This window comes from Heptranchias perlo, chromosome 6, assembly GCF_035084215.1.
Source record: "Heptranchias perlo isolate sHepPer1 chromosome 6, sHepPer1.hap1, whole genome shotgun sequence".
NCBI lineage: Eukaryota > Metazoa > Chordata > Chondrichthyes > Hexanchiformes > Hexanchidae > Heptranchias > Heptranchias perlo.
In genome coordinates this window covers 31,582,816-31,608,342 of record NC_090330.1, presented here as the reverse complement: position 1 = coordinate 31,608,342, position 25,527 = coordinate 31,582,816, and the positions used below count along the sequence as shown (strand labels likewise).

The 25,527-nt window shown below is 40.9% G+C and overlaps 1 protein-coding gene across 1 annotated transcript in view; it reads left to right on the top strand.

The window, feature by feature from the left end:
* LOC137322492 (anoctamin-7-like) overlaps nucleotides 1-25,527 on the top strand; it is a 69,923-nt gene extending 44,396 nt beyond the window's left edge. The window contains exons 13-20 of the mRNA XM_067985412.1: nucleotides 819-928; nucleotides 1,018-1,169; nucleotides 6,966-7,146; nucleotides 9,345-9,474; nucleotides 15,491-15,624; nucleotides 16,805-16,885; nucleotides 17,252-17,338; nucleotides 23,319-25,527. Of these exons, the coding sequence (XP_067841513.1) occupies nucleotides 819-928; nucleotides 1,018-1,169; nucleotides 6,966-7,146; nucleotides 9,345-9,474; nucleotides 15,491-15,624; nucleotides 16,805-16,885; nucleotides 17,252-17,305 (842 nt within the window). The 3' untranslated portion in view covers nucleotides 17,306-17,338; nucleotides 23,319-25,527. The remainder of the gene's footprint in view (nucleotides 1-818; nucleotides 929-1,017; nucleotides 1,170-6,965; nucleotides 7,147-9,344; nucleotides 9,475-15,490; nucleotides 15,625-16,804; nucleotides 16,886-17,251; nucleotides 17,339-23,318) is intronic.

Sequence of the window (25,527 nt, the reverse complement as noted above, 5' to 3'; positions counted from 1 at the left end):
AGAGCAGCAGGGGAGTTTACCCTGGTGTCCTGGCCAATATTTAACCCTTGACCAACATCATTGAAAGAGATTATCTAGTCATTATCAATTACTGTTTATGGAACCTAGCTGAGTGCAAATTGGCTACCATGTTTTCTATATTACAACAGTGACTACACTTCAAAAGCACTTCATTGACTGTAAAGCGCTGTGAATGTTGTGAAAGGCACTATATAAATTAAGTATTTATGGAATTTTGCCATTGGGTTGCCTGGTTCTGATGTAAGGGACAAATATTAACTGAATAGTGATTTTAATTTATTTTTAATTACGTTATAGTACTTAATAAATATGCTAAGCCTCAGCATGTCAGTGAATGACTATAACTGAAGTTCTGAAGCAGAGTAGGTACATTAGCATTTGTTAAGCCAATTTGAGGCAGGTTAGACTTGTGGATCTTCAGGATAAAATATGATTTGATAAATCATATTTTATCCTGAAGATCCATGTTATCCTGAACTAACAATGAATGTTAAGCCAGGCAACAATTACAAAAAAAAAATCAGCCTTTCTAGCCTTGTACATTAGTATCAGATCTTGGCTTCGCTCTCTCTCGTGAGCATACTATGTCATTATAATACTTTACACTTTATATTCCCAGTAAACAATAGACTGCGTTAGATTCAGAATCAGCAGAGCCCCATGGAGAGAAGAGCCATTCACCAAGGAGAGAAAGAGCCATTAAGAATTTTAACCTTCATTTTTAAAAAAATAAATGTTATTGATACTAACTTGTACCAGACAACATCAATTCTAACAAACTGCCTTTTTCTCTGTAGAAAACCACAGGACTCGGACCAATTACAATGACTCTCTGATATTAAAGCTGTTTGCCTTCCACTTTGCCAACAGTTACTCATCCCTGTTTTATATTGCATTTCTTAGAAGGGTAGGTAATGCAGAACAGAATATTTTAGCAAAAAGTGTTTACATTGATATTTAAAGGTGTTGACCACTTTTTAAAATTTTTATTTACAGAACAATCAAAAGTTTTTTCAATTGATCGGACTAACTGATTTGGAAGATAATTGTGGAGTGCTAAACAATTGTATGTCTGAGCTTAGTATTCAAGTCGTTATACTCATGATCTTCAAACTATGTCCCAAACTTCTGATGGATGTTTTCATACCGTAAGTCTCTACAGTGCTGAATATTTGCTATGTTATTTAAGTGCATATAGTAAATCATTCAAAATGTAGGTTTTTAACTTATATTTCAAATCATTTGGGTTTAGGCAGTCCAGTATAGAAAACTTGTATTTATAAAGTCAAAAGCAATTATATAGTGTATTTGTATAGTGTTGTATCATGGCTTCAGGATGTCCCAGAGAAGTTCATATCCAATTACTTTCCAGTGTAGTCATGGTTATGTAAACCAATTCAACAGCCAGTTTGCACGTCAAGGGACCACAATCAGCAAACAAAACCAATAAATAGTTACTGTTTTTGGTGGTGAGGGACACTAATTGAAGGAGAAATATTGACCAGGAAACTTTGAGTAATCCCTTTTGTCCAGTAGAGCTTTATCTCTCGCATCCACCTGAACTGCTGTCCAAGCAGATCTGTCATCTAAAAGATGACTCCTCTGACAATGCAGCACTCTCGAAATATTAAAGAATGATACCGTAGAGAAACTAACCATCAGGTCTGCATCGATGTCCCTCTCCACATGAGCCATTCTCCTGCTCACTTCCCCATATCCTTAAATATTCGTTATAAACAATGGCTTGCTGCAGTGGATTCCAGAATGCATAAATTTATTTTTAAGCAGTCTAACCCACTCAGTGTAAGACTTTTTATATAAAAAAAAAAAAAAATTCCTTCCCTGCTCCTCATTACCATCTCACCATCCAGTGCCAACAGTTCATCACTCTCTACCTTGTCATAACTGTCCATAACCTTGAAGACCTTGGCCAGGTCACCCCTTCCCCATTCTAGGGGGGAAAACAAGCTTGTAAATACTCATGTCTCTCTTCATAACTAACTTCATTGCTGGGAAGGTCCTGGTGAGTTTGTGTTGTAGCTTTTGATTGGCATCTATGAAAGATATAAAAGCAATTATCCACATTTTGTGGAGAATACTAGCTTTTTGAGGTTCTATCAATGTGTTGCTGTTTGCTGATGTAAGTCCTCATTTTAAATTGCTCGAGCAGCACTTCATACTGAGTTACCCCAGAATACCCCAAATCCTTTGTGCACAGAATTCTAAACCGCCAATAAAAATCCTGAAATCCAATGTAATAAACATTTTATATAGCAACTTGAACACCAAAAAATATTCCAACGTGGTTCAGAGGTGTAATCAGGAACATTCCCATCCTCAATGATGGTGGAGTCCAGCACGTGAGTGCAAAAGACAAGGCTGAAGTGTTTGCAACCATCTTCAGCCAGAAGTGCCGAGTGGATGATCCATCTCCACCTCCTCCCGATATCCCCACCATCACAGGAGCTAGTCTTCAGCCAATTCGATTCACTCCATGATATCAAGAAACGGCTGAGTGCACTGCAGACAGCAAAGTCTATGGGCCCTGACAATATCCTGTCTGTAGTGCTGAAGACTTGTGCTCCAGAACTAGCTGCACCTCTAGGCGAGCTGTTCCAGTACAGCTATGACACTGACACTGGCATCTACCTGACAATGTGGGAAAATTGCCCAGGTATGCCCTGTCCACAAAAAGCTGGACAAATCCAATCCGGCCAATTACCGTCCCATCAGTCTACTCTCAATCATCAGCAAAGTGATGGAAGGTGTCGTCGACAGTGCTGTCAAGCAGCACTTACCGATGCTCAGTTTGGGTTCCACCAGGACCACTCTGCTCCAGACCTCATTACAGCTATGGTCCAAACATGGACAAAAGAGCTGAATTGGTGAGGTGAGTGACTGCCCTTGACATCAAGGCAGCATTTGGCTGGGTGTGGCACCAAGGAGCCCTAGTAAAATTGAAGTCAATGGGAATCGGGGGCGAGGGAGAAATCTCCAATGGCTGGAGTCATACCTAGCACAAAGGAAGATGGTAGTGGTTGTTGGAGGCCAATCATCAGCCCCTGGACATTGCTGCAGGAGTTCCTCAGGGCAGTGACCTAGGCCCAACCATCTGCAGCTGCTTCATCAGTGACCTTCCCTCCCTCATAAGGTCAGAAATGGGGATGTTCGCTGATAATTGCAGTGTGTTCAGTTCCATTCACAACCCCTCAGATAATGAAGCAGTCCGTGTCCGCATGCAGCAAGACCTGGACAACATCCAGGCTTGGGCTCATAAGTGGCAAGTAACATTCGTGCCAGCCAATGACCATCTACAAGAGTCTAACCACCTCCCCTTGACAGTCAACAGCATTACCATCGCTGAATCCCCCACCATCAACATCCTCGGGGTCACCATTGACCAGAAACTTAACTGGACCAGCCATATAAATACTGTGGCTACAAGAGCAGGGCAGAGGCTGGGTATTCTGCGGCGAGTGACTCACCACCTGATGCCCCAAAGCCTTTCCACCATCTACAAGGCACAAGTCAGGAGTGTGATGGAATACTCTCCACTTGCCTGGATGAGTGCAGCTCCAACAACACGTGGAGTTCGACACCATCCAGGACAAAGCAGCCCGCTTGATTGGCACCCCATCCACCACCCTAAACATTCACTCCCTTCACCGTGGCTGCAGTGTGTACCATCCACAGGATGCACTGCAGCTACTTGCCAAGACTTCTTCGACAGCATCTCCCAAACCCATGACCTCTACCACCTAGAAGGACAAGAGCAGCAGCCACATGGGAACACCACCTGCATGTTCCCCTCCAAGTTACACGTCATCCCGACTTGGAAATATATCACCGTTCCTTCATCGTCACTGGATCAAAATCCTGGAACTCCCTTCCTAACAGCACTGTGGGAGAACCTTCACCACACTGACTGCAGCGGTTCAAGAAGGTGGCTCACTACCACCTTCTCGAGGGCAATTAGAGATGGGCGATAAATGCTGGCCTTGCCAGCAATGCCCACATCCCATGAACAATTTTTTTAAAAAAAAATTGATGCCAAGCGAAGGTAGGAGGGGTCGGGGCAGAGCTAAGGCTGGCGGTCGGTTGGATGGGGAGGGTTAAAGTTCAAGTTTGGCTAACTTGGCGCAGCACAGCCACGACCACATCCTCCAGTGCTGGGTTGCCGTTTGTCTCGGACTCAACCCCAGTGCAATCGAGAATTTAAAACTTGAATACGTTGTTTGCAGTCAGTTTTGGCTGAGTCCTGACTTACAAAATTACCAACCTCAATGATTGTGGGAGGGTCATGACCACCTGACTCCCCTCCCAGTGGTGGAGCTCATAAGGGGTGTGATCAAAAGCTTGAACAAAGGACAGTGTTAAAGGAGGAGAGGACAGACGTTTATATGGGGCATTCTAGTTTGCGGGGCCTAGATGGCTGAAGGCACAGCCACCAACAGTGGAGTGAAGGGTAAGTGGTGCACGAGGTGATGCAGAGTTTGGAGACGAGGCTTCAAATTTGCAAGAGAGTCTGCAAACTTTGATCTGTGTGTGGGTGGTTTAAACCTCCTAGCAAAGTTTTTTTTTTCTCTTCCCACATTTTTTGCTTTTTGCTGTAGTTATTGATTTTTAAAGATAAGAACTCTCCAACAACAAATAGGAATAGTCTGGAAGCATGGCTGAGATTTTCTTGAGTTGAGAGCACATTTAAGTGAGATAATGAGATTTGCATCAAATCCGTGCCACTCAAGGAAAATCCGCAAGAGTTGATATGTCTGTGCATAAGTTCAACGTTATCATCTTGCTCTTGTATTCTATGCCTCTAGATACAAAACAGAAGATTCTGTTTTGCCTTTTTTTGGGCCTTGTCTACTTATACTGCCTCCATTTAATCATTGAGCATCTTCACATCAAGGTCCCTGTACTCTATTAAAACCTTAGCATTTAAGGTTAAATTTCCTTTTCTTCTAAAAAGTATGACGTCACATTTTCTGCATTTAATCTGCCTGTACTGCTAGTCTATCTGTGCTCTCTTGTAGTTTTTCATTTACAATTTGCCATGTCTCAAGTGGTACCTTATCAATTTCCTTTTTGAAAATCCTTCTAAACTACATTCAGTGTAATTCCTTTGTCCATTGTTATTTCTTCAAATTTTATAAGATTGTCAGGCATAACTTGCCTTTTTAGAAATTTGTGATGACTGGCACTGATTAACTCCTGTTTATACAAGTGTTTATAATAGATTCTAGTAGTTTACTACAGGATGAAGTTACTAACAAATGAAGTTAAAATAACTGGCTGATAAGGCATGATTTTAGCTTGGCACCAGGAACCTAGCTTGTGCGTAGATATTTGCATGGGGAACCCGGAAGTAAAGTGCATGTGTCTCAATCTGCAATCGCAACTCAATTGAAGGTAATCGCAGGGGTCCAGTTGAGTTTGTTGGGCCTGGATGAAGCACTCCTGTTCCTCCTGGCCCACAAACAGTGCAATAAAGGCACTCACCTCATGGAAACGGCCCTTCCTGCCTGCTTTCACCTGACGTGAATCGGAAGCGATGGGAAACCTGAACAAGTAAAGTTAAATTTGTTTGACATTCCTAATACACAAATTAAGTGCCTCAACTGTCTCCATGCAGTACATTATCCCTTTAAATATCAGCCCGCCAGCTTCAAGTGGGAATGGGACTTGCGGGTTTCTGGCTCATCCAAACACCAGGATTAAAATCAAAAGTGGACATGTTGGAGCCGGATGCAGTCCCACTCCAAAAATACACTTTTTACTGCCTACCCGTCCTCAAACCATCTGTTCTTGGGTTAAAATTACTCCCATAGTGTCATTTTGGCTCAGTTAGTAATACTTGCCTGAGACAGAAGGCTCTGGATTTAAATCTCACTCCAAGATTTGTGCACATAATCTAAGTAGATGTTGCAGGGCATAATGTGGGAGCACAGCATTGTCAGATACCATCCTTCAGATGAGATGTTAACCAGGGGGCCATCTGCCTTTTCAGGTGAATGTAAAAGATTTCTCGGCAATATTTGAAGAAGCGCAGGTAATTTTGTCCTGGTCAACATTCATCGCTCAATCAACACTACCAAAAAAAATTGTCTAATTATTCATTTGTGGGGTGTACCCATGCATTGTTTGGTTGCTATATTGGCCTACACGCCAATAAGACTGCACTTTGAAATCCCCAAGCACTTTAAAAATGGAGAAGCTAAATCTAGAACAAACAAATCTTACATTTATACTCTATAAAAGTTCTAAAGAGGAGACATTTACCACCTTGTCTCATGTATTGCTACAATTTTTCTTAATTTTGGCAAATTATTGTCAGCACCTATTCCTTCAACTTTGTAACTTTCATTTTAATACAACTTCTCTTTGAACAGTAACCACTATCTGTTCTAAACATGCCTATGAATATTCCACAATTGCAATATTCACAACCTCTGAAAACAGAGGTGAAGTACTTATTTAGTATATCTGCCATTCCCTCAGTCTCCACTAAAAGTTTGACTCCCTAGTTTTCTTAGTGGACTGCCCCTACCTTGACCATCCTCTTAATACAAATGTTTTTTAAACTTCCCTTGATGCTTTTTGCTAATTTTCTCTTGTACACCCTTTTCAAATCAAGTGACAGATTAAGGAAAAGTGATCCTTTTTTTAAAAAAAAATTGTTTTTAATTGTATTCCTGCATGTCTGCCACCCTCACTAGCAAAGTTTATTTTTTAAAACAAAGTTTTTCAGCTGACACGATAGCCAGATTTATTTTCCTCAATCAGCCTTAGCCTTTCCACCAGCAATCTGGCCAATGCCCCTCAAAATGAATAGTAAATGCTAGAAGAAAGGTGGGGGCTTGTGATCCAATTGGATCACTATCAGAAAATGCATAATATGACCATATACATTTTGCTTGAACTTTTTCATTTTTGATGTCTTACAGATGGTTGCGGAAATTGAAAAACAAAATCTGCAACAATAAAAACATTTTATCACCTACAAAAAATCATGCTGTGCAACTGACAGTGGATGAATATATTTTAGAAGAAGACATGAAACCAGATCTTGGAGATTTCACATTGGGGGAGTACACAGAAAAGGTCATACAGTACGGTTACCAGATGGTAAGATTGAACACTTGATGCTAAGGAGACCAGAACAAATAACTTGCATTAAAGTTATACCCTTGTTTCCCTTTTTTTCCTCCCTTCTCTCAAATTAGAACAGGAAATTGTTAGACTAAAGATATTCAATCAGTATAGCCAATTGAGTAGTACTGACACATCCTGAGACTAGTGCAGTCTGAACACACGCAAAACTTGCATTCAACTAACAATTGCTGCTCTAAACAACATATCCATTCTAAAACTAGTATTCTGGGAAATGCTGAGGCCTTCAAGTAAAAACTTTACTGCAGGTTTTAAAAGGTACAAAAGTTAATTCTTTGCACAGATTTAATCTTAGGAAATATGTTAAATTTTGTTTAAATCCTAATTTGACAGCAGAAATTTCAGTTACTAAAGGGGAGAATGGCAGATGAAAAAGCATTTTGAACAACTTTTGGGCAAAAAAAACATGAGTACCCTGCTAGACACTATAAACAGGGATGTTCTGTGACCGGTGATGTTGAACCATGGAGATTTGGCCTATCAAGTCTATGCCAGCTTTTTTTTGTTAGACATGAGGTGTGACAAGCAAGGTGTTATGTCACATTAAATTTAATGTGAAGTATTATGCATGGGATGGAAAAAACACTTTTATGCTTAATGGTATTGAAATAGCTTAGGATGAAGCCAGACACATCCAGCCAATTAAATCAACAAAGCCAAGAGGATGTTGAATTACATAGCTAAAAGTCAGAGGAGGTACTGATCAAACTTTATGGTGCTCTGGTAAGACCACACCTTGAATACTGTGTTCCATTCTGGTCACCAAGAAATGAGATTTTTCAAGCACTAGAGGCAGAAAAGAGCTGCTAGGCTGATCCCCAGTATCAGGATCTGTCTTATGAGGAAAGACTGGAAAACTTGGGCTTTTCAGCCTGGAAGGAGGTATCAGAGTAGAGTTGTTTTAAAAATATAGAAAATGTTAACCCAGAATATTACTTTAAATTAAACAGCAGAAGTAGAACTGAGGAACATTGTTTCAAATTGGTAAAAGGTAATTTTTTTGATTTATATCTGGAAGTTCTTCACACAAAGAATGATCAACACGTGGAGTAAATTTGCAGGCAGAGTAGTGGAAGCAAAAAGCCTGGAATCATTTAAACCATTAAATGTTAATGAGTGGGGAGTTCTCATAAATGAATGAACTAGGATGGCTTGAATGGTCTATCTTAACATTTCACAAGATAATTAATGTCTTGGTATTGAGATTTTGATGGGCAAGTTTTAAATTTTTTTACAAATCCATTTGTGGGATATGGACATTGCTGGCAAGACCAGCATTTACTGCCTGTCCCTAATTGCCCTTGAAGGTGGTGGTGAGCTGCCACCATCAACCACTGCAGTCCATGTGGTGAAGGTACTCCCACATTGCTGTCAGGTATGGAGTTCCAGGATTTTGACCTGCGACGATGAAGGAACTGCGATATGTGATGGAGGGTATGTCATTGATGAAACAGCTGAAGATAGTTGGGCCCAGAATGCTGCCCTGAGGAACTCCTGCAGTGATGTTCTGGGGCTGAAATGATTGGCCGCCAACAACCGTAACCATCTTCCTTTTGTGCTAGGTATGACTCCAACCACTGGAGCGTTTTCCCCCTGATCCCCATTGATTTTAGTTTTACTAGGGCTCCTTGCAGCCACACTCTGCTGCCTTGATGTCAAGGGATGTCCCTCTCACCTCCTGTAATTCAGCTCTTCTTCATATTTGGACCAAGGCTGTAATGAGGTCTGGAGTCATGTGATCCTGGCAGAACCCTCAGTGAGCAGGTTATTGGTGAGTAAGTACCGCTTGATAGTACTGTTGATGACTCCTTCCATCACTTTGATGACCGAGTAGGCTGACAGGGCGGTAATTGGCTGGGTTGGATTTGTCTTGCTTGTGGACATACTGCAAGTAGCATGAATTGTATTCGACTATCAACAGGCTTACCAGATAGTTTGAGGGGCCACTTCCAATCTTTCTAATATGCTTGGAAAAAATTGGTGGGAGAGAAAAAGGTTTAAAATTTGACAGACTGTAACTACTTTCAGTTTGAAGAAATTATTTCCTTAAGTATGAATACTTTTTTATAGTTTGTGATAGTAACACTAATTTATATTAAATGACAATTATTTTAATGTGTTGAATCATTCATCAGTCCTTTTTTTGTTCTTAGCTTTTTTCTGTCTCATTCCCTCTGGCGCCACTACTTTTCTTCATAACCATTTTATGTGACATACGTGTGGATGCCAAGCGTTTGTTATGGATGTACAAACGCCCCATTGCTTTCATGGCTCAAGACATTGGTAAGATATTGTACAAATGACGTATAGAGGGAATATATCAGGATTTGATCATACTGAAAATGATTGTGATCCAACCGCATAACTCATGCGTGTGAAGTAATGAGTTAGATAATTCATGTGCAGCCATTCAGCAATGCTCTAACACTCATCCTCTGATCACAAGAGAAAAATATTTTATCACTCTGCAACCTCATCATCACTCCACTATTCTATCTTTGTATGTTATCCAGACTAACTAGACCAAAGTTTAAATAACTTACCATGATCTTGGGAGGGCTTCAGATTCTTGAGGCTTTGGGGCAGGAGTGATCTATTCATGGATGGGTTGCGCCTCAACAGAGCTGGGACCAATGTCCTTGTGGGGAGGTTAACTAATGCTGTGGGGGAGGGTTTAAACTAACTTGGTAGGAGGAGGGCTATCAGGATAAAACATTAGAGAAGAGAAACAAGGTGTAGAGGACTGAGGGACAAGCATCAATAGATAAAGAATAGTACAGAAATAGGAGTGATCAGATGGGGGGCAAATGCGAGGCAGTTTAAGATGAGATTGGAGTGCATATGCGTAAATGCACGTAGCGTGGTAAATAAAGTTGGTGAGCTGCAGGCTCGAGTCACCACATGGGACTATGATATAGTGGCAATAACAGAGACCTGGCTCAAAGTAGGGGAGGATTGGGTACTTAATATTCCTGGCTACATGGCATTCAGGAAAGAAAGGAGGAGGTGGTGGCAGTATTGATCAAAGAAAGTATTATAACACTGGAAAGGGGTGATGTAGTTTTGGGGTCAAAGACAGAATCTATTTGGTTAAAATTGAGGCACAATAGAGGAGCCATTACGCTACTGGGTGTATACTATAGGCCACCAAATAGTGGGAAGGAGTTAGAGGAGCAAATTACAGAAAGATGACACAACTATGTTACTGGCCCAGTCTATGTTGGGATAATTGAAGTTCTTCATCACTACTCAGTGTGAAGGGCAAAGAGGGGGAGGAATTCTTGAAATGTATTTGAGAACTTTCTGGAACAGTGTTTCCAGCCCAACCAAGAAGGAAACAGTTCTGGGGAATGAAGTGGGGCAGGGGGAGCATTTGGGGACCAGTGATCATATCATTAGGTTTAGAATCCTTATGGATAAGGAACAATCAAATGTGAAAATGCTTAATTGGAGAAGGGCAGATTTTGGTGAATTAAAAAGGATCTCGTTCAGGTGAATTAAGAATACAAGAAATAAGAATATGCCATTCGAGCCTGCTCTGCCATTCAATCAGATCATGGCTGATCTTCAATCTCAACTCCACTTTCCTGCCTGATCCCCATATCCCTTGATTTCCCCTAGAGTCCAAAAATCTATCTATCTCCGCCTTGAATATGCTCAACAACTCCGCATCCATTGCCCTCTGCAGTAGAGAATTCCAAAGATTCACAACCCTCAAGAAATTCCTCCTCATTTCTGTCTTAAATGGCTGACCCCTTATCCAGCAACTATGCTCCCTAGTTCTAGACTCTCCAGTCAGGGAAACAACCTCTCAGCATCTACCCTGTCAAGCCGCCTCAGAATCTTATGCTTCAATGAGATCACCTCTCGTTCTTCTAACTCGAGAGTATAGGCCCATTCTACTCAACCTCCCCTCATAGGACAACACTCTCCTCATCCCAGGAAATAATCTAGTGAACCCTCGTTGCACCGCCTCTAAGGGAAGTATATCCTACCTTTTTAGATAAGGAGACCAAAACTGTATGCAGTACTCCAGATGAGGTCCCACCAAAGCCCTATACAATTGTAGTAAGACTTCCTTACTCTTGTACTCCAACCCCCTTGCAATAAAGGCCAACATGCCATTTGCCTTCCTAATTTCCCACTGTACCTGCATGCTAACTTTTTGTGCTTCTCGTAACCAGGACACCCAAGTCTCTCGACATCAACTTTTAGTAGTTTCTCACTTTTTTTAAAACAAAAAATAATCTTTTATTCTTCCTACCAAAGTGCATAACATACTGCCATCTTCTTACCCACTCACTTAACCTGTCTATATCCCTTTTTTGTAGCCTTTTTGTGTCGTTCTCACTGCTTACTTTCCCACCTAGCTTTGTATTGTCAGCAAACTTGGATACATTACACTCAGTCCCTTCATCCAAGTCATTTAATATAGATTGTAAATAGCTGAGGCCCAAGTATTGATCCTTGCGGCACCCCACTAGTTACAGCTTGCCAATTTGAAAATGACCCGTTTATCCCTACTGTGTTTTCTGTCCATTAACCAATCCTCTATCCATGCTAATCTAATACCCCCAGCCCTTATCTTGCGTAACATGAATTGGAATCAAAAGTTGGTAGGCAAAACAGTAATCGAACAATGGGGAGGGTGTCAAGGAGGAGTTGATTCAGGTACAGAGTAGACACATCCCTACGAGGGGAGAAATGAAGGGCATCCAAAGCTAGAGCTCCCTGGCTGACTAAAGATAGAGATTAAAATGAAATGGGAAAAGGAGGTTTGAGAAATGTAAAGTTCGTAATACAATAGAAAACCAGGCTAAATACAGGTAGCATAGAGGAGATCTAAAAAGGAATAATCAGGGCAAAGGAGAGTATGAGAATAGATTAGCAGCTAACACAAGGAACCCAAAACCCTTTTATAAACAAATAGTAAAAGGGTGGGACCAATTTTAGGGACCATAAAGGAAATCTTCTTGTGGAGGCAGAGGGCATGGCTGAGGCACTAAATTAATACTTCTCATCCATCCTCACTAGAAGAGGATGCTGCCGTTGTAGCAGTAAAGGTGGATTTAAGGCAATATTGGATAAGATAAATAGGAGGTATTTATAAGGTTGGCAGTTTTCAAAGTAGAAAAGTCACCTGGTCCTGACTGGATGCACCCTAGGTTACTGAGGGAAGAAGGGGTGGAAATTGCTCTGGCCACAATCTTCCAATCCTCCTTTTTAGATATGGGGATGGTGCTGGAGGATTGCAAATGTTACCTCCTTGCTCAAAAAGGAGAGGGATAAACTTAGCAATTATAGGCCAGTCAGCTTAGCATCTGTGGTGAGGAAACTTTGAGACAATAATCTGGGACAAAACTAATTGGCACATGGAAAAGTATGAGCTCATGAGTCAGCATGGATTTGTAAAAGGAAAATTATGTTTGACTAACTTGAGTTCTTTGAAGTAACAGAGAAGGTTGATGTAAATGTGGACTTTCAAAAGGCATTTGATAAAGTATCATATAGACTTGGCAAAATTAAAGCCCATGGGATTAAAAGGACAGTGGTAATGTGGATACAAAATCAGCTAGGGGACAAAGTAGTGGTGAACAGTTGTATACTTCACTGCAGTCTGAAGAACAATGGTGTTCCCCAGGGGTCAGTATTAGGACAGCTGCTCTTTTTGATATTAATGATCTGGACTTGAGTATAGAGGGTATAACTTCAAAGTTTGCAGATAACACAACTCCAATGTAGTAGACAATGTGAAGGATAGTAACAGACTTCAGGAGGACATACAGACTGTGAAATGGGCAGACACATGGCAGATGCAATTTAATGCAGAGAAGTGCGAAGTGATTCATTTTGGTAGGAAGAATGAGGCAATATAAACTAATGGTACAATTTTAAAGGTGGTGCAGGAACTGAAACCTGGGGGTGCATATACACAAACCTCTGAAGGAGGCAGGGCAAGTTGAGAAGGCTGTTTTATTAAAAAAAAAGGGACCTGGGCTTTAAATAGAGGCAGTGAGTACAAAAGCAAGGACGTTCTGATAAACCTTTTATAAAACATTGGTTAGGCCTTAGCTGAAGTATTGTGTTCAATTCTCGGCACCACACTAGGATTTACTAGAATGGTGCCAGGGATGAGGGACTTCAGTTATGTGGAGAAGCTGGGGTTGTTCTCCTTAGAATAGAGAAGGTTAAGGGGAGATTTGATAGTGGTTTTCCTAGAGTAAATATGGAGAAATTGTTTCCAGTGGCAGAAGGATTTGTAACTAGAGGACACAGATTTAAGGCAATCAGCAAAAGAGCCAGAGGCGACATGAGGAAACATTTTTTTTTATGCACTGAGTTATGATGATCTGGAATGCACTGCCTGAAGGGGTGCTGGAAGCAGATTCAATAATAACTTTCAAAAGGGAATTGGATAAATACTTGAATGGAAAAAAAAATTATAGGGCTATGGGGAAAGAGCAGGGGAATGGAACTAACTGACTAGCTCTGTCAAAGAACAGGTTCGATAGGCTGAATGGCCCCCTCCTGTGCTGTACCTATTATGATACTAAGTACATGCAACATTACTTCAAACTAAACTCTATTCAACCAACCCTATACAAAGGGCAACATATCAGATATGTAGGAAAGCTTTTGGATAGTGCAGTGTTAAGGAATCAAACTAAATGTTTCTAGGGTGTAGCTTTAAGATTATTGGCTCCAATATGTTTCACATAACTTCCTGGTCTTGTGATTGTATTGCTACATGTCTGGCAATGGATCTTATTCTTAAATATTCATTACTTTATCAATGTCACTTTGGCTCAGGATAGCACTCTTGCCTCAGTCAGAAGATTCTAGGTTCAACCCCATTCCAAGACTTGAGCACATGATCTAGGTTGGTATTTTAGTACTGTACTGTCGGCAGTTTTGCTTTTCGATAAGACATTAAACCAAGTCCCTATCTGCCTGTATAAGATCCCATAGCATCTTTCAAAGAAGAAAAAGTTCTCTTGGTATTCTAGAATGATACAGCAGAGAAGGAGGTCATTCGGCCCATCGTGCCTGTACCAGCTCTTTGAAAGAGCTATCCAATTAGTCCCACTCCCTTGATCTTTCCCCATAGCCCTGCAAATTTTTCCTCAAGTATTCAATTCCCTTTTGAAAGTTGTTGTTGAATCTGTTCCACCACCCTTTTCAGGCAGTATTATCCAGATCATAACGCTGCATTTAAAAAAAAAAATACATTTTCCTCATTCTCCTCTGGTTCTTTTTTGCCAATTACCTTTGAATCTGTGTCCTCTGGTTACTGACACTTCTGCCACTGGAAACAGTTTCTCATTTACACTCAAACTTTCATGATTTTGAACACCCCTATCAAATCTCCCCTTAACCTTCTCTACTCTGTGGAGAACAACTCCAGTCTCAACATAACTGGAGTTAGATATAAGCATGCTTCAGTACTACTTACCAGTGAATTCCCACACTCAATTCCCATTTAAAGTCCTCATTTTGTTCTGCAATTCACTCCATTTAGAAGTTCACTCTCCATGCTTCGTGCTCTCTGGCCAACATTCATCTCTCAACCAAGACTACTGAAAAAGATTAACTGCATATTTATTTTGTTTGCTGTTTATGGGTCCTTGATGTGAGTAAATTGGCTGTGAAGTGCTTTGAGACATCTTGAAGATGTGAAAGTCTCTATAGAAAAATTCAAGTGCTACTTTAGACATTTGGGAGTTTATAGGAAAGAAATTAATGCTCATTAACTACACCTGACATTAAAATTTGTCAAATTATGTGAGCTGTTAAGTGAATAGTTTACTAGTCCATTTAAACTTGTGTATGAACAAGGAAATTGTGATTGATCACAGCATATCCAGACATCAATATTGTGAAACTGATGTCTGCAGAAGCATTCTACATGTGACTTTGCCCCAATATATGAATTTCAGACCAATTGACCTTTTTTAAGCAAATTTTTATGCAATTACATTATGTAATTCATGAAACATAGTCAAGAAATCTAGTTTAGTGCTCCAGCATGTGTAAATTGAGATAGAAGGCAAGAATTCTTGCCATGAAATAATCGAAGACTTTAACAAAGCTGCCTAGTGATATATAAATGGCTGCATGTTATAAATAAAATGACCTCAATGATTGGAATGGGCAAAGGGTCAGAAAATAAAATGACCTAACATGTCTATAGTATCCCTGTGCAGATATTTTGTAGACTGTTCTCATCACTAGCAATTTGTATGTAATGGATTGTGTATTACATAATGGAAAATGTCTAAAATAAATTCCATATTTTCAGGTCACTGGTTTACTGTATTAGATCTAATAAATGGAGTGGCGATCGTGACCAATGCCTGCGTGATTGCTTTCAACACAGATTTTGGGAGGGGGAGACCCTTTTATGAACAACTGATCATCCTCATTGTAATTGAGGTACAAATATTACTATTAACAAACCTCATTTTATATAGTTAATGCAGAAAATATGCAAATATTAAAGTATTAAGTTTTGCTAGATTTTTGTAATTTTATGGTAACTTATGAGGCAGCTTAAAATTGTTTATTTACTAGAGGAAAAGATCGTGTGGGTTTTGATCTTAAGACATCTCATCAGATGTTCGCATTGATGAGTGTAAACAAAAGGTGGCTGGACCTTTTTTGTTACTTTACATTATTTTGGCTTGGATTTGAGAGGGCTAAGTGGGAGGAAAGACATATTTTGGTCCAGCCCACAGGACTTTTAACAAACAATGACTTCATTATAACATGTGCTTCAAATCTTCCAGCAGTTTTCTTGTCCAAGGCTGCAGATATACTACCACTATCACTAAATTTGAGACCAACTGTTCAGCAGCCTCTGCCGTTTGTCCCAGTTCCTGCTGCCCTAGACCTGAACAGCCAGCTTCCTCCAGTTTATCTCTTATCTCCCCCATGCCCTCTCCAAGCTGCTCATGTCCATGATGCCCACCTCTTACTCCCTTGACCCTTTTCCCACTAAACTGCTGACTACCCAATTTCCCTTCCTAGCCCTAGTGCTATCTGATATTGTAAATCTTTCTCTCTCCCCTCCGGTACGCTGCCTCTCGCTTTCAAAACCAGTCGTCATCCACCCTTGATTCTTCTGTCCTGTAAACTCTGCTGCCTGTACCCTATCCTGCACCAAGTACTGTTCACCCATCTGTACTTGTTGACCTACATTGGCTCTGTTTACCCCAACACCTCCAATGAAAATTCTCATCCTTGTGTTTAAATCCCTTCATGGCCTTGCCTCTCTCTATTAATGTAACATCCTACAACCCCCCCATCAAACTCTGCCACTTTTGACTTTGACCTCTTGTGCATCCAACTCTCTTCGCTCCACCGTTGACTGCTGTGCCTTCACCTGTCTAGGCCCCGTGCTCTGGAATTCCCTGCCTAAACACCTCCACTTCCCCTCATTTTTAAAAACTTCCTTAAATCCCATTTCTTTGACCAAGCTTTTTACCACCTACTTATCTCTCTCACTTTTTGTGTGGTTACACCTCTGAAGTGCTGTGGAACATTTTTCTGCATTAAAGGTGCTATATAAATGCAAGTTATGTTTAAAAAGTAAGAAAATATATTTTTCTTTTAGCATATAGTGTTTGTGGTGAAATTTCTGCTAACTACTATGATACCAGATGTTCCTCAAAACATACTCCTAGCAATGAGGAGGGTAAGTCTTTAATGACACTATTTATTTATCTAAAACATTGTACATGCTGGACAGGGGGGAAGGCCCATATTTTTATAGCATTGATTTTAGATAGTATACTATAGGTATAAGTGTTCTGGTGTGAAAAACACAATGGTGCAATGTGTATGTGAAATCTAATGTACCAATAGAGACCTAAGCCTCTTTCTTTCCATGTAGTCTGTGGACCATCATGCTGCTAATTAATCTTATGATAGAAATTAAAACATGTATCACTAATATTTGTATTAATTCTAATTGCTTTAGTTCCTAATAGTCACATTTTGTATAATATTTTGATCCTGATTTACTACCTATAACAGTATTCTGCCATATTTGTTATTTTAGGAGAAATATAATGTGGAAACAAAAATGAAAAGTCATCCAAAAAGCCTTCACTAATTCAGATGATTCTAGCAAAACCACAACAGGGCTGTAAGTTGTCTGTTCTTACACTTTACATTTGTATAGTCTTTTTAATATTTATCATCTTCATACAATAGATTTAATCTTGTCAGACACCATCTATTGTAATGTTGAAGGATATTTGGGATGACTGAGAGGTGAACAAGTTAAACAATACAAGCTATTGCCAATAGCAGCACATTATCCAGTGTGTCAAAACCTAGAGTTCATTAGTCTTTTCAAGAAACCACAGGGGAAATGTTGGTCTCCTGACCTCCCTTTGCACTTAAATAGAACAGGAGGAAAGGACAGTGGAGTGCCTGTTCCTCCTGACTTCACATCCATCCACTTTTACTTCTCTGGCTACCTCCAGCTTTGCCTACAGGAAATCCGATCAGTGGCCATGCTGTATGTCAGTGATGGGACATAGTGGTACTTCACTGAACAGGTGAGGCTGGTGTGGCTGCAGCTACCCTATGGCTTGTGCATCAACAGGCCATTCCTGAACCTCACCCAAGTGGTGCTGACCTAGGAGACGAGAGGGGATTCCAGGGGCTGGCCTTCTATCTGAAATTTAAACTGACCTGCTCAATCTACATTAAGGAAAAGAATCCAAATCAGTGACATTCAGCTCCTGACCAACTATATGAATGCTTTGGACCATTATTAGGCCATCATTGACTGCCCTGTGACCAAAATTGCCATCAACCCTCTCCTCAATACACCGGCCCTTGTCCACCTCTGACCTTGCAAAGTATCACCCCAGCTCCAACTTCCCTTTCCTCTAGTTCTTGACCATGTTGTCTCCTCACAAATCTCTGCCCATCTTTCCTGGAACTCCATGTTTGACTCTCTCTCCAGACATCGTCTGACTGTGACCGCTGTGCCTTATCTGTACTTGACCTCATTGCAGCCTTTAACATGGTCATCCAACTATTTCCCTCCATTGTTCAACTTAGTGGCACTGCCCTCGCTTGGTTCCACTCTTAACTATCCAATTGTAGGGCCAAGGAATCTCTGACAGTGGCTTTCTCCTTTCTCCTCCCTCCTCCCCCTATACTATTACCTTTTTGGAGTCTCCATAGGATCTATTCTGGCCCCTCCTTTTCTTCATCTACATGCTGCCCTTTAGCAACATCATCTGTAAACATGGTGTCCCTGTCCACATGTACGCTGACAACACCCACTTCTACCTCTCCTCCACTGCCTTTCAGACTTGTCCAATATCCATTCATTTGAGCTGCAATTGCCTCCTAGGTAAACATTGGGAAGACTGTAGCCATCATCTTCGGTCCCCTGCCACAAGCTCTATACCTCACCACCAATTCCATCCCCCTCCTCAGCCGTTGTCTCAGGGTGAACCAGACTGTTTGCAATCTGGGTGACCATTTGACCTCAAGCTGAGATTCTGACCCCATATGCTCTCCAACAGAGTTGGAAGTAGGTGGTCTTTATCATTGCCTGCCTCAGCTCATCTGTTGCTGAAACCCTCATCAATGCCTTTGTTACCTCCAGACTATTCCAATTCTCTCCTGGTCAGCCTTCCATCCTCCACCCTCTGTAAACTTCAGCTCATCCAAAGCTCAACTGCCCCTATTCTATTCTACACAAGGTCTTGCTGACCTACATTGACTCCTGGTCCCACAATGTCTCAGTTTAAAATTCCCAGCCTTGTATTTAAATGCCATCATAGTCTTGCCTTGATTCTATCTCTCTATAACCTCCTCTAGCTCTAACAGCCTCCCCACTGAACTCTCCACTCCTCTCACTCTGGCCTTTTGTGCATTCCTCCGCCCCTCACCCCGGCCCATCTGCTTTACAATGATCGCCGTGCCTTCAGCTAGACCATACATTGGAATTCACTCCTTTAAACTCTTCTCTGCCATTTTTTTTTAGGACCCTCCTTAATACCCACCTTTTTGACCAGACTTTTGGTCACTCCTCCTAATATCTTTCTGTAGCTCAGCATCCATTTTTTGTCTGATTACACTTCTGAAGCACCTTGATGTTTTTCTGTGTCAAAGGTGCAATATAAATTGAAGTTGTTGTTTAACTGTCTTGTGACCACCAGTAGCACATCCTTCAGGTCTTTGTCTGCATTCTTGGCAGCTGTCATGATGCCAGATTGCACCTGTCATCAATTTTCCCCCATTGCTTATAAAGGCTGACTGCTTGGAGACAAAGGCTTTTCCCTGCATACCTGGCTAATGACTCCTCTTGGGAACCCATTCTCAACAGCAGAACTCCACTACAATCAAAGCCATGGGTCAACTAGAGCTCTCTTTGAGTAGACCATTGCAGTCCTCAAATTCAAGTACCTGGATAAGTCTGGTGGTTTCCTGCAATACAGCCAATGTGATTGTGTGCTGTAACAACTTTGCTCTAACAGACTCGCTATTTCAGGAGGGACTTCAGCATAAGGTTGAGGACTGATTACATGGAGGATGGTGAGGAATTGAGAAGAGTCCAACTGTTACCTGCAGCCAGTGCTCTTCAGGTCATTTGAAAGAGAACATCATCTGAACCATCCATGCTATCCTACATTATCAATCATATCCAGCATCTGAGTCCTTCCACTTGGCAATCAATAGCATTTGCCCAAATACAAAAATTGCTTTTTAATATCACCTCACAGACTTGAGCACATAATCAAGACTGACATTTTGTGCAGTATTGAAGGAGTGCTGCACGGTCAGAGGTAGTCTTTCAGGAGATGTTAAACCGAGGTCCCGACTTCCTCCTCAGGTGGACATAAGATCCCTTGACACTTTTTTTGGAAAAGAGCAGTGTTTGTGGAACCTTGCCATGTGCAAATTGGCTGCGTGTTTCCTACATTACAACAGTGACTGCACTTCATAAAGTACTTCATTGGTTGCAAAGAGCTTTGGATTGTCCTAATGTTGTGAAAGGCACTATATAAATAAGTCTTTTTCACATTGCACGATCACCAATGGAGGAATGCTCTCTGACAAAGACTTTAAACAAGCATTGTAAATTTAATGGTTTTTAGACAGGCCTACACCCTATTTATCACTGTGGTGTGAGCACCTTGTGTCTATCTGAAGAGCTCTTTTACATGCTCTACTGCTTCTACAAGGTGATCTTCCCCTGTTGCACTTCCTAGGAGAAGTAGGTTGCTTGGGCTCCATGAGATGCTTGTGTTCAGTGACCTCTAGGAGCTCAAGCCTGAGTGCCCAGCTGTCAATGTGAGAATTTGGCATCTGCTGGGGCAGTTAGCCCAGCTTGCTTTCTGGAATCAGGACAAGCATTAGTTTAAGGAGTCATAAGGGAACAGAATGTTGTCATGAGATGGTAACATGTTTCCATACTTATTGCATGACTGAGCTGCACAACTGTATCTCTTGCTGCCTGTGGGACATAAGACTCCAGAATTGGAGTGAAGCTACAATTCATTTGATCTCCCAGCCTGTCCAAGGAAGAGATGTTTGAGCTCAGAACCTACATGCATCCAAGGGAGAAGCTATAAATGGTGCCACAGACTCCAAGTGAAAATTGGGGGGAGGGGTCTCAATGGCTGTTGCCATTGAGGTGACCACACATTCCATGGTTGACTGCAGTATGTCATGCTATGGTCTGAACCCCATACAAGTGGGTAGTAAGTAGACACTACCATATTATCCTTGTGTTTTGGAAGCTCCCTGGCAGGCAGTCCAATGTGTTCAGCAATTGTTGGTGCACAAATCACTTTAAATGCTGGACCTCAATCTTCATCTGCTACTTTTTAAGCAGAGCTAGAACATGAGCTGGTCTTCTGAATTGCTCGTCCCTTTATCTTTCTTGCCACCCCATCTGCCCCTGCTCACTTGTTCTTGGTGAATGCCCAGTGCAGTTCCCTCAATCTCACTATCAAAGTCACACAGGGTGCTTATTTCTGTGCTGGTGTTTGGCAGTGTAAGACCTAGTAATTGTGTATGGCCCTCAAGGGTTTTCATAGTCAGTATGCCTGGCAGTAGTGTCCATGTCTCCTGATTGATGTAGAAGGGTATTGATTAACCTGTAGTTTCAATGGCGAGCACTTGCTGCAGTACTATGCCACACCAGATTGTCTTTTTGAGATTAGGTGTGTGGCTAAAAGAGTTGAGTACAAAGAGGAGATGGGGAAGCCATTTGTGATGTTGACTGTTGTCTTCCTATTATCAATGATATAAGATTTAGTTTGTAAAGTGGCAGCACCTCCTCTTGCGCTGGTTGTCATTTCCCTCCCTCCCTTCCCCCCCCCCCCCCCCCCCCCGCTCTATTGTGTGCAAGCTTCTTCTGCAAGAAGAATGAAAAGTAGGTAAACATGTGCCCTGGGCAAGGGCTTTCTATCATTGCCCTTTATTTCACCAGCTTACCATAGTGTGCATGATGACAGCAGTGTGGCCAAAGTGAGATAGTTGAGGGTAGTAGCAGCATTTGAGGGTGTGTGCGCAAGCAAAAAGGAGGTGAAAGTTGACTTATGGACAACCATGGGAACGGTGGAAGGGAAGGATTGATTATGCAGAAGCGAAGGTAGGGTCCTGTGGGGCTCTGCAGAATGAGTGCTGTGAAAGAGACTCTTACCTTGGCACTCCTTGTGAGATCATTAAATTTCTTCCTGCACTGCAACCAGGTCATGGGGGGGGGGGGGGGGGGGGGGAAATGCTACTTGCATTCATGTGTCAACTCTCCATGCCTATTCACAAACTTGCCTTGGCACCTAGGAGAAGAGGACATCCTTTCTCTCATGAACTTGTTCTACCAGCTTCTCCCTGGCTGTATCTGAGAACCTTATAGCACTATTGGAACTATTCTTTAATCCTAAACATCTTCCTGCAGCTCCATGGTATTGCTTCCCCATTTTGGTCACAAAAATACACCTCCCCTTTAACCTTTGGGTCCTTAAGAACATGCAACAGAGCCCAAATTATCACCTAATTCATGAGCTGCCTTTGGAGAGTGCATTTTATGCTGACTGCTATCTCCCCTCATGTAACTAAGAAGCAGCTCAGAAATTGGGGCAGGTGCCCCGCAGGCTTCTCTGGACAGCCATTGCACTCGCTCCACCCACCTGCCAGTTTCACTCGAAGGCACCAAAATTGACCCCTATCTTTCTTGCATGTACAATTTACCACTGGACTGTTGTGCACATTCACTTTCATCATTCTTGCTCAAATATGTGTCTATCTTTCCTTGTCCCATTGTAATAGGATTACTAATCTAGCTAGTCCATTACAAAGATCTGAAAATGTTGCTAATCTTAAAAGAATTTTTCTTAATAAAATGGGCAACGGGTAGGTGAGTGCAATGCCAGCACTGTGCAATGAAGAGCACAGATACTAACTTGACCAAACTTGCAGAGCAACACTGTTGGTATGTTAACCAGGCAGTAAATAGATTAATTGTTTTTAACAATAGTAATCATTTATCTTGATACATTGTATACCATTGATAATGGGTCAAGTAAGGGATAACTACTGGGTTTACGCAGTTTTTCTATGCAGTTATGTTGTCAAGTGACTTTCAGGAAGATCTCCAATCTTCAGAAAGACCAAATGTAATGATTCCTTCAAGATTTAATTTTATTTCTGGCTTGAGCAGTCCAAAGAAGCCTGCATGCACAATTCACCACTGGACTGTTGCACAGGCTCGCTTTCATCACTCTATGTATATTTTCTCTTTCTGCCCCTCACATAGAAAATAAAATTTCTGCTCCAGTGCCAGGAATCGGCACTCCCTCACCCAGTAGACTAATGATGTAAAACTGCAGATGAGAAGTGCAGTATTGTCTCTACTGATATGTGCAGCCACTTCTCTTGATGATCTAATCTGGGCTATTTAAAATGTGCAGGAACCATTTAATGGTGTTTGTGATGTACATCACTCTCCAAACTGCAAATAACCCAGTTCCCTTTAGAACAATGAATGATCAGGAATATTGTAAAATGTGTGCACATCTTAAGTTGATTTAGGCCTAGAATTACAAGACTAACTTCCTATGAATCACTGATTTTTTTATTTTTATATATAGGTTCTGCATAAATGACAAGATCTAAAGTGCACTTTATTCCTGTAATTCTTAACAAGGAATCCCAAGTCTGTGGCTGCATCACTGAATAACAACAAATTCCATGAAGTTGAATGTTTGCGCATAGTGATTTGTTCAATCATTTTAATACATTGCACTTCTCAACAAAAGGTTCTCCCCATAACCTCAAAGTAGGTTGAGATGATGCCATTATTTCATTCATAGTTGATTTTAAAAATATGACCATTAAAACAGCAATGTACAGCTTAGGTCAGCCATTGGAAATAGCAAATTTTGGCCCCTTGATAAACTGACTGTTTGAACTAACCAGAGCACTTATACAACTATGGGCAAAATTTTAATTTAACATGTCACTAGTGATAATCCTGTTGTATAAACTTTTGTGCTGGGGACAAAAATATGATAACAAATGAGTAATACTGTTCACGCAATTGATTTCCCCCCCCCACCAATGAAGCATGTTAAGAACAAATAGTAAGTGCCCTCCTCCATTCTGGGTCACTAGGGAAGCAAAAATGAGTATCTTGCCCTGCTCTGGTGCAAATGCTTGCTCTAAAACATACCAGCATTGGTGCAAATAGAATTTGCAGCATTAAGTTGTCAGCTTCTGCATGTCATTTTAAATGGTTCATATTTTTTTCCAACTATGTAACCTTATCTTAATCTGTATCACAGAAATCAATGTGAATCTTGTGGTTCTGTTTGATTCCAGTTTTGAGGAACCAGTGCTAACAGAAATCTGGTTTTAAGTTAACATGCATTAAGTGCTATAATTTTCATGTTTTTAAAAATGTCTCTTGAATGTCACTAAATGCAATGTAAAACAATTACTCAAATTAAGAACTTCAGCTATCTATGAACCCCCTAATTGGATTAATGCCTTTAATGTACTTGATCTGTTTGTAATTCCTACTGCCACTGTGCAGTGATGTAGTGGCATTAAATGTGAGGGGTTTCAAGATGAAAGCAGTGTTGCATGACCTAGAGCAAAGAACAGTCAATGCTGTGAAGATGTATTGGACCAAGTAATAAGGCTTTCATATTGCCAAGGCTTCAGAGAGCAAGAGATCCATGTATTCACTTGATAACCATTAACTTGTCTCAAATGTTAATAGCTGTGACTGTCACTAGTGCTTGCTGAATCACTGTAGAAAATAGCCTTTAGTGAGTGACGTGAGGATGCAATGAAACAAAAGGCTCTTGTCCTCCTGTAACACACTGGAATGCCTTTCCCACAGCAGGACATTGCTGACAGGGCCACCATTGTTACCCTCTTGAGCATTATTCCAGAACTGTAAAGTCAGAACATTGCAGTTTAGATTTGTTATGGCCTCCTTCACCATACTTTCAAGTATACCATTGAGTGTAAACCTTTAGTTTATACCCCACTATAGTTCAGCAAGCCATTATTTATTTCTAATTGTTGGTTTGTTTATTTTGTAATTCTAATGTCCTACACATGGTGACACCAATGTCTGGTATAAACAGAATAATTTAGCAACTATGGTATTTAGGATGCAAGTTATTGAAATGTTATCATCAAAGTATATAACCAGTTATCCTGTCTCCTCCATCACTCAGTTAATTATTTTCTGGTTCCCTTCAATTTCCTCAGTAATGAATTAGTCTGACGTCACAGGATAAAGATAATGTCATTGTCCCAATCAGATTTGACAAGTCACGTGGTGTGAAACTCACTCATTTGATCTAAAAATGCCACCTATTGTATTGTTCTATGCATGTAAATTGAATTCCATCAGTTTAAATGGATTTGCAATTGGTCTTGCTTTTTCTGATCATTCACTCCTAGCATTCCCCAGATGTTGACACAATCTGGGCACAACTCTTAACGCTCAATGGTTTTCACTAACATTAGCACCCACATTTCAAGTTCAGGCAAGTGCCTTCTTATTGGTCTCCATTGTCACTTGCCAAAGATTTTAACCCCTCTGATCAGTCAGCAGGCAATAGTAACTGTTTCATGTTGTGATTGCATTTTAGTTTTAAAGCAATAGTGTAAGAATTTAAATGAATTCTTTGAAATTGTCACTGCATTGACTGCAATGCTTGTATAAAACCTTGTAAATGACCATAGCCAAGAGCTTTTTTAAAATATTAAATGAATTAAATTTGATGGCAGGAAATGTCTTTCCTTTTTAACATTTCAACCCTCTTCCACTTGAAAGATCCA